The sequence below is a fragment of the Papilio polytes genome, unplaced genomic scaffold, assembly GCF_000836215.1.
Source record: "Papilio polytes unplaced genomic scaffold, Ppol_1.0 DF824158.1, whole genome shotgun sequence".
In the NCBI taxonomy this organism is placed as follows: Eukaryota; Metazoa; Arthropoda; class Insecta; order Lepidoptera; family Papilionidae; genus Papilio; species Papilio polytes.
The window spans coordinates 497,267-507,219 of NW_013525046.1; the positions used below are offsets into that span (position 1 = coordinate 497,267).

The 9,953-nt window shown below is 37.9% G+C and overlaps 3 protein-coding genes across 3 annotated transcripts in view; 1 reads left to right on the forward strand and 2 right to left on the reverse strand.

Moving 5' to 3' along the window:
* Positions 1 to 3,242, reverse strand: part of LOC106111472 (protein lethal(2)denticleless-like) — a 5,582-nt gene extending 2,340 nt beyond the window's left edge. Inside the window, exons 1-3 of the mRNA XM_013293591.1 lie at positions 3,067 to 3,242; positions 2,814 to 2,992; positions 4 to 28 (exon numbers count right to left, since the gene is read on the reverse strand). Of these exons, the coding sequence (XP_013149045.1) occupies positions 4 to 28; positions 2,814 to 2,992; positions 3,067 to 3,109 (247 nt within the window). The 5' untranslated portion in view covers positions 3,110 to 3,242. The remainder of the gene's footprint in view (positions 1 to 3; positions 29 to 2,813; positions 2,993 to 3,066) is intronic.
* LOC106111538 lies at positions 601 to 2,169 on the reverse strand. The gene has a single exon (XM_013293659.1). The coding sequence runs from the start codon at positions 1,670 to 1,672 to the stop codon at positions 683 to 685; it is 990 nt and encodes a 329-aa protein (XP_013149113.1). The 5' UTR covers positions 1,673 to 2,169; the 3' UTR covers positions 601 to 682.
* Positions 3,243 to 3,917: 675 nt separating the features above from the next.
* Positions 3,918 to 6,926, forward strand: LOC106111534. Its single transcript, XM_013293653.1, has 2 exons — positions 3,918 to 4,079; positions 4,421 to 6,926. The coding sequence occupies exon 2, from the start codon at positions 4,425 to 4,427 to the stop codon at positions 6,168 to 6,170; it is 1,746 nt and encodes a 581-aa protein (XP_013149107.1). The 5' UTR covers positions 3,918 to 4,079; positions 4,421 to 4,424; the 3' UTR covers positions 6,171 to 6,926.
* Positions 6,927 to 9,953: the final 3,027 nt, after the last annotated feature.

Consider the following 9,953-nt stretch of genomic DNA (forward strand, 5'->3'; position numbering starts at 1 on the left):
AGCTCGCGGCGCGCCGGCTCGACGTGTCCTGGCCACAAGTCACACGCTCACACATCGCACATCGCATATCGCATTGACACAACAGGAATTATACGGAAATACATGTCCTAAATCAAGTAGTTTTGTATTTCAAAATGCGATTATTGAATTATTTCACGTGAGTGATACAAAATGGTTCGTCCAACATATTAGCTTTAATTTGATTTTGATTCATGTTAAATTTAAATCAATTGGGTTATAAACAGATAGTAAACTATTATTTCTCTTACATATATAGAGAATGGAACGGAAAGAACCACATATACATGATAATTTAAACAATATCTAAGATACTCTACATACATATACACTACGGTATCTTAAATTCAAGAGGTTTATGTCGATAAAAATATCGCCAAAGTCATCGCTATATCAACTTCGATATCACGTTAATTGAATTTCTAAGATTTCTGAAAATTTCAGTGCTGGAAAATGTTATCAGATTACTAATTACATTTTATCAAATCCGACGTTACCGCCTACAGCCGCCATACCACAGCATGTTTCGTTATGAAAATGAAAGGTACAATATTGCTTATGGTACAAGAAAATACACAATCGTTAGGTTTAATAATTTATTCGCACAGTATTTAAATTGATGTAATAAATATGTTTTTCATCTTCATAAGGTGTAGTAAATCGGCTATTCTTTGTGATCCTTGTCGTCGTCGGGCATGACCTCCCAGTAGGCGGGCGGCGGGGAGGCGGCGCGCGCGCGGCCCTCCTGCCCGAACTGCAGCGGCATCAGGAGCACGCAGTTGAAGTGCGGGAAGGGCAACTCCACCGTCATCTGCACGAAATAGTCCCTGGACACGAGGCCGGAGAAGTCTAGGGACCTGGTGTCCGGTGGCACATCTAGGGCCAGTCTCATGGCCTGACTCTCGCCGCCCTTCACCGAGCCCGTCTTGCATTCCGCGTGCGACACGTCCAAAGACCTCTCCACAGTTTTCGATTTCGTCGTGAATTTAAAAACTTCCACGATTTTGGTCTCGACGGCCCTCACCGTCACATTGGAGTCGTTTCTAACGTCATATTCGAGTTCCACCGCGTCCCCGGGACCAAGGACGGACTTGGCCACACCGGCTTTGATGGTGATCGTACTACTCTTGCGACTGAATAGTTGAGATAGCTTTTTCTGCTTCCCGTAGATGATGGGATCCAAAGGGAGCCTCGGAACGATGCCGGACTCGACTTCGATCTCTTTCTTGTACGTCTTAGCGAACTTCCAAAAGCCCGGTCTTTTGAACTTGATGCGTACATGATATCGGATGTTGCAACTAACGGCGTACTGCATGTTACTGCTCGTGTGTCGGAACGACGGCGGTATGTTATCAGGCAATTCGAAGGTGAAAGGAATTTCATACGAGCCCACAGGAATGACATTAGTGTCAGATTCCGTGACTACGTCTTGAAGGTCCAAGTAATCCTCGCTGCTGCAGTGCGTGACCTCTTTGCTCTTATCATTGTGTTTCCTCTTTATACTCAAAACTCCTTTGCCTTTGAGAGATACAGAAATTTGAGAGAAAGTTGTTTCTACATCGACTGCATATCTTATAACTCCTTGCACTTTACTTCCGGCTACGAAGACTCCGTCATTTGATTTATGCAAGTTTATTTCGCAAAAGATGCCCATTTCCGGAAAGTGAACTTGATTTGAGCTTCCCTGCTTGGCTCCTTTGGTAGATGCTATTCTTGAGTAGGTACTCCCGACTCTTGTTATTTGTATACTCTTTCAGATAATATATAAGTTATCAAATTGTGTGCGATAAAGTAGACTATTATGATCGCGTTGTCACACAGATCACATAACTACGACACACGAATGTATCGATAAGAATATCGATAGGGGTATATTAAATGGAACTTCATAAGGCTCTTTCTTAAGGAACTGAATACATCAAGAGGAGAGCGGTTAAGAACATCGCGTACACACAAGTGTACTCCCCGAGGTGTAACCAGTGACTGAATGAACAAGAGGCATACACCACCCTATTTATATGCTTGTTGCACACAGCCACAGCGCTCGAGAAATTCAGTGGGGAGTCTACTTGACACACAACCTTATCTGTATATGTCTGTGTGTGTGTTCGATTATTTTTTTCACAACAAATACATATATAAAAGATATCATATCATTCAAGATAAAAAGTTAAAAATAAAAAAAAAAGCTTTGTTCAATATATGCCTTAATCAATCAATGATAGGAGCCGCTAAGTGGCAAAGATTTAGGTTGAAAACAATGCTATCAATGTTCCAAATACTGCTAAATCTAATTAATGTTTAAGCAAAATAATCTGGTTTATACCTGATCATTTATCTTTTAATCAACAACTTATATTCAATTACAAATTTCCTACCGTTTTGTTGATTATAATCTATTCAGATTTTCTTCATAACATATTTACTCAACCATGCTACACCATAGCTTGTACAAGAAACTGTACTAAAATTAGATAAAGAAGTGTATGTATGTAAAGTTATTGTTTTTATTTCTCAATCTTAATGAGGATATTATGTCAAAGACATCAATGTCATGTTTTGATTGTATCTAGAGGATAACAAATGATTACAATTGAATATATTACTGTTATAAAGGAAACTTATTCCATACTTTGTGAATAAATCCAAAACTGATATAAAAACTTAAACATAGCTCTTCATTTATTATTATTCTATTGTATTTAGGCATAATTATTGCGTGTGTAGTGCAGTACAGATGTTATGTTACTTTGAACTATGTTATAGCGTTAATAAACATTTACATTATAAAATACCTGAATAACAACCCTCCCATCTTCATTGGCAAGAGCAAGAATGTGTTCGTAACCGGCGGCTTCTGCGAATCGGCATGCGAAGATAGGCGGGTCCTGCTCTGAGCTCAATGCTCCGTAAAATGACTCCTCGTCACTCACAACCAGGCGCTTCAGAATATTATCGTAGTTAAAACGGCAAACTATAACAAAAAACAAACTATCCTTCTACAACGATCGACAAAAATATGCTTCAGTCCTAAATGTAACCACTTACATATGCCCAACTGACGATCTATGATATTCTGCACGTCGTTCATACTGGCTTTTTCTTAGAAACACATTGCATTTAACGTAAAAATTAGTTTTCAGTTAATGCACGTTATTGTTATTTAAGAAACATAAAAAGCCAATTTTACCCGCAAAAATTGGACATGACATTGACAATTAACGCCAAAGAGCAAATACACATAGGTATCGTAAAATTAACAGCATATAAAATATGATGCACCATTGACATTATATAAAGCATACTTGATTTTCGCGATTTTGGCGGAACATTTACGGTTGTTGTTGCAGTAGAGAAGACAGTGTCGTTTTTAGCAATACCAGCGCCCTAAGCCAATTTTTTTTCCGGCCTTTACTTTTCCCTTAAACGGTTATGTGAGAGAATGTATTTCGCAGAACTTGGGCGCTCCTTTTGGTCCAGGTCCCTGGGAATTTGATTAAGTCACAACAAAATTGTGTTTTACTATTAGCAACAAGACCAACTGTACTGGCCTAGTGTGTACTGGGCATGATTGTTCCTTGTTGGCCAATGCAGTTCGACAGGAACGGATTGTATAGATTCACTGGCGACAGTTAGTGCACATATTATGCCAGTTGAATAACATTTTCGAGCGCTATTGTCTAAGTGTAAAAATCTTTGATTTAGTTGTGTTGTTAAATTTATTGTGTTAAATAAAGGTGTTATAAGTTATTTAGTTGTTTAAGTTTAATTAAAATGCAAGCTAGCTTGTTTCATTATTTAATATACCATAGTACAGTAATAACCGTTTTATTCATAGGAATTCGATACAAAGAAGCGAAGTATACATATTGGTACATTTTATTGAACAACCATGGCAACATTACTGCCTAGTTTTCCTCTGCGGCGAGTTTACTACTCATTTTGATTTTGTATTGTATTCACCTATAGCTTAAACTTCATGAAAAGTATTTGTTAATTTACTTAAATGGATAAGTTTGTCAAGTGCAAATTGCATTTTCGATACCTGTATTTGTATTAAGGTAATAACAAGGCATTGTTTCGTCATTAGAAGCAAAGCTGTGTTGAACGGTTCGGCGTGGATTTATACGTAATTTAAGCGATGCTGTGTAGTGCGATGCAATGTAAACCTGCAAATATCGTTAAGTTCAATGTATTTTGAACTTTTTAATGTTTATATGTGTACAAAACGTAACAACCATCAAAACGTTTGCATATAACTGCCGTGGTTTGAGTTGTCAAACTTCTAAGAATTGCAATTTTTTTCGAAGACTACGTTTGATATTTCTAATCAATACTAATTTTACTGTTGGAAACTTATTGAAATATGTAAATGTGTTAAAGTTCGATTGTAAAATTACAGGTGTATGGAATGTGAAAACGATGGATTTGGTGATTTCGAGGCAGCGGGCAATGGGGGTGTCGTCGAGCGGGAGCGACATGGTGGTGCGCGCGAGCTGCAACTGGATGTCGCCGCTGCAGTGCCTGTTGCACCTGATCCGGAGCCAGTGCTCCTCAGCATGGACCCAGCTCATGAAAACTTCTACTGGAAAGTTAAGCCCCCTGACACTCCCTTTATGAACAACATGGAGGAGATCTCCTACTGGGTGCACACTAAACGTGCGCCATGCCTCTACACATATGACAAAACCAATAACAAGCCTAAAGAACAAGCCCATTGCTCAAAGTATAACTCTAAAAGTAAAGCAGTTAAAGAAGTGCCTTCTCCTAGGAAAAAAAATAAGCGAAAACTGGTGCTGATTGATCAAGACTCTGTCTCAACTGAGAAAGATCAAAGCGCATTTTATTTCACATCGGATACTCAGCCCCAAGTCTCCAAAAACAATGTCAAAGCTAGCTCTAATGGGTCTGATGACGACTTCATCATTAAAAAATCCTCAACAGTGGTTAAACCAAAAAGGATGCGACTACAGAAAAAGAGCAAAATGGATTTTGAAAAAAAGAATAAAATGGTGACATCAACTCCTAAAGTAACAGCTTTAAGACGCAGTCTTAGGAAGCTACAGAAATCTTTAAATGACAACCAATTGGATAGTACCATTAAAGTAATAAATAAAACATTGCCTCTAGAGCCTCCGCCGGCTTCACAAAATTCACCAGAAAATCAGAGCCCTAAACTTCCAAATGATGAGACGAAAACTATTGCACCAGATGTGGAAATGGAAGAGCCACCCTGCAGCAATGTTAATGACAAGTCAAAGCCTGGGGTAGTTAACGGAAAATTAGAAGATGACAGTGATGTATCTGGTTTCACTGCTAATTATATACGTTCTACTAAAACTCATTTAACAAAGACTCCAAGGAATATGAGAAATAAGATTAACAGGACTTTTATCAAGGAATCACAAGAAAGCCCACAGAAACAGGAGAGCAAGACAATTGTATGTGTTAATAAGTCTATGAACACGGGGCCACAGGATTCAACTATTCTGAATTACAGTACGGACTCATCTCAGAATGTCATCAACTTGGTCACTTCGAAGCAGAATTCTAAAGTCACAAGAGTTAGTCGCTCAACTTCCTTATTGAAATTTATGAATCCAAAGCAATCTGATAATAAAGAATGTAATAATGACAACGAGGTCAGCAATGTTGATGAAACCGCACAATCAAATGGCACGTCCAGGTATCCTAAAAGACAACGGAATTGTAACACCGAAAGCACTCCTACTAAAGTTAATAATACCAGAAGTGCTACAGATAGACGTAAACGAATCTGTAAAAAGTCGAGTGAATTGACCAGCTCTGACCGCAAAGAAAACTCCGAAGAAGAGATTGTTTCCCGAACGAGAAGCGGACGTAAGATAAACCAGAGAGCGGGACAAATGGACAACTCTGTTCTGGTTCTTAGCAACTCCACGGAACAATTGAGTTCAATGGCTGCGGTGAACGTGGCGGGCCCCACGGAGACTAACTTATTGGAAAATTCTGGAAAGAAGAAGCGTCAAAGTGTCAGGTGTACTCAGTTAAAAAAGTCTGCAGGTGATAGACAGTTATTGAAACGGGACTCTCGGGATAAGAGTGGGTTTACAGCGTGCTTCTCCGACAGTGATGATGACTTTGAATCGAAGCAGAGGAAGTTTTTCTGTTAGGGTGTAGGTCGCGCTATTTGACTGTTTTCCTGTCAATATAAAATGTTGCGTAGAAGCTAGTTCAATGATACTTGCCAGGTTATTGTATATTTATATGGTTGGGCGTTCTGCAATGCTTTAGCGATTAATGTGTGGCCAACAAAATGCTGGTTCATGTACTGACACGGGGACTTTGTTTCTGCGCATAGCATGCTTGCATGCATGCATAGTTTTTGTAAAGTGAGAGGACATTTTTGTTTAATATTCTTTTTTAAAATATTGCTGTGAGATGTTTGCTTGAATAAGATTTTGATGTTTCTTGCTTTAGTGTAAACACAAAATTAGAAATGTTTGTATAATATTGATACAATACAACTATATAAAACGTATTCATAAAGTTAATATATAAAATGGTAAGATTTGAATGTTTGCTATGTAAATGCCAGTGGTGTAAAATTTTGACTATGACATCACTCGGGATGTTTACGTAGGATTTTGTATTTATTTGCAGAGCGATGGATGTCTGCAGCAACTAGGGTAGTCTGCTTGTCACACAAATGAGATTTGTGATCTAAATTGTATTATAAAGTGCCATTGTAAGTATACAAATGTAACCAGCGTATGTATTTTGTGACTAAATACGAAGTTGTCTCAGTTGTGAGTTCAATGTATTTATTGGATTCTATAACTGTATATCTTACGGTTTTTTGTATTAAATTGTAATGTATAATATTGCTTATAAAATTTCATAGTAAAGGTAATGTTATCTTTTTAAAATGTGATTTTATTTAGTTGACCAAACGCCAGCGGTTTATGTAGGCATATTATAATTAACTTGCTGTATTACTGAGCTAATCATTATTTTGTGTTCACTATAGAACCTAATGAGAATTCTATTACTACAGAGAATTCTTCGATTCTTCGAGAATTCTAATACTACAAGTGAAAAGAGCGAAAAGGGTAAAAACTAAAAAAGGTTTCGAAATAAAGATCAATACTTTTTATAAGAGACATCTATCTTACAAAATTCAAAATAATTTCACATTAAAATCGACACGTTTGAGTTTCGTTACCCAAACTCTTTAATAGATGTCTCTACTTTTGATGCGTTTTGCTACTCAGCAAAAGATGGCGCTGAAGAAAATTTCTATATGAAGTTATATGTAGCTACTTTTTGACAATAGATGTCAGTCTATCCCACAAGTAGAATTGGAAAAAATAGCTTATTGAATACGAGTACATTATGTAAATTTTTTTTTGTAATTCTTTAATATTATGGGATTAAAAATAATGCTGCTCCCAAAATACAGATTTTATAACAAAAAAAAAATCTAAGACATTCATTACAGATACGCTTTATAGATTAGATGGATATTTATCCCGTTTAGGTGTTTGGTAGAAAAGAAGCGGCTCAACGGATCCTGATTAAATTTGGCATAGATACATAGATCGGATGAACACACAGGCTACTTAGTTTTTTTAAAACTGCACGCGGACGGTTTCGCGCGCAAAAGCTATACACAATTAGGTAATACGATATTTGTAAAGTATTCAAGTTGAGTAACTAAATGACTCTCTTGATTAAAATGGTACGTTCTCATCGGACACAAGTAGAATTATTTTCTTTGAGTTTGTGCATTGTTAAGTGTTGCCAAAAGGCTTTACATTTACAATTCAAAATGATACACAATGAGCAATGAGTACAGTGGAAATGTCAACAAGTCAATGAGATTATTCCAGTCGGTTGCGTCTTCAAAGTAGCAGAATGCACCTTGATGCCTTTGCCATCATGCTGAGCGCTGAGTGGACGAGTGACGCGGTGTGGGAACCTGTCATTGACGCGAAAACCCCGTTCCTACCGAAAGGGCAAACTCTTGGACAGATGTGAAAGATGCAAGAATTTCTCGGAAAAAACTTAACTTTCGTTTAGCTAGCAATATTTATAATTCAATGTTTAAAACGTCCAATATTTAAATAAAATGGTTTTGATCTTTACTGTGATATCTAATCTTTAAGTTTCATTCAGCTACTGACACTCAACACTTCGGATGTAACGTAACGTCTCCGGCTGCAGTAAAAAGCGCTGCAACAATATTTGTTCAAGCTCCGTAACATTTGACAGACGCCACCTTTGTGCAAGTCATAAGATATTTTTGTTGTTTATAAATATTTTTTAGTGTAACATGATATCTATTTCCCGGTGCGTTAATTTTTACGTAACTTTGGTGAAAAAATAATCCGAAAGTTAATTCATTAAATTACTTGGACATTTCATTAGACGAGAATGTTGTTTTAAGTGTTGTGCCTTTGATGTTGTAATATAAACAAGTTATAATAAGTTATTTTGAAGCAGAAAACTTGTAAATAATTTATTTCTCCTACCAATACGTTACGTGGTGTCGTGTCTCGCAGCCAGCGATCAGTTGTTTGTACAACTGTCGCGAGTTACATTCTCATTAGCTTTTTAACTTTCTGTAACATGATATGTTGAAATGAGACACGAGTGTCGCTCCTTGTGTAGAAAATGTTTTTTTTTCAGGTTCTCGAAGCAGTATTTTTTGACAGAAATGGGGAAAGTTTAATTTTTAAAAGGTATTTGTATACTAAACAAATCCATATTGTGTTAACATTAATACACGAATACCACAATACCGAATAGTGACAAAAACGTACTGAAGTAATACGTATATTTGAGAACATTGTCGGCGGCGATGAGAGTGTTGCCGCGAACAGAAGGAGCATCCGAAAGCCTTCACAATTAGTATTTCCCAAATAATGGCATAATAGTGTATCGGGTAACCCTATCGGCAGGGGCGCGGGCGCGGGAAGGAGGGCGGCAACCCGACACCGCGCGGGCTCTGGACGCGTTTGTTTTTTTGTCAAAGACCAGCGCCGCTCCTCCTGGCTTAATGAAATCCCCGACTGCGGAAACATTTTGACAGCAACCTCTCCTCCCCCGCCGCACCGCCCCCCCCCCGCACCGCAAGGTGGACGAGATGATTGATGTTCTGATGCCTTAATTACGGGCACGTTCTTGTCAAACCTGGGATGATATCGATAACTGTTTGATAGATGGATGTCAATAGCGCTTAAAACACTGTTGTCTTCTTCTAATTCACTATTCACTTATGACAAAGTAAGTGATTATTTCCTACATATCGCGTAGTTTATGTCGGTGTTGCACTTTATGTTTTGCCCGGGTGACGCAGACCTGTAGCCTATCTTACGGTAAGACAATCGCTAAGTGTTGATGTGTAAAGGTAGATTATGCTTTATTTTACGGAAATAACAAATAAAATAAAATAGTTAACAACAGATTGTTGTATAGGTACCAAGATGCATGTACTAAAGTTAAGCACTAGGACGTAGGCACAACGACGTGTAGAGTGAATTATTTTGTTGTAAACAAGGCAGTGGAGCGTTGGTAGGTGGGTGTGGCGGTGCCCCTCTCCCGCGTCCCGCCCCGCCCCCGCACCGGAAGTGGCTCAGGTTGCGGCACTTCCTGCCGCCGCCATTTGCACCATACCTTCATACATACCTTTAACAGAAATATTGATCAGCACTAACACGTCCTTGTGAGGTGTGTTGGAACAAGACAAACATATATTAACTTATCCAAACCCAGGTATTTTTGTTCTTATTCTTACTATAACAGCACAAGAAATTTTCTCGGTAAGTAATTATCGCATGATACTAATATAAAAAGAAGCTGCGTAAGATTTCTTTTTAAAACGTAGGAAACTTTAGGTCTAGAATTCAAAATATTTATTTATAAGCGATTTTAATAACAAATATAATCCATAC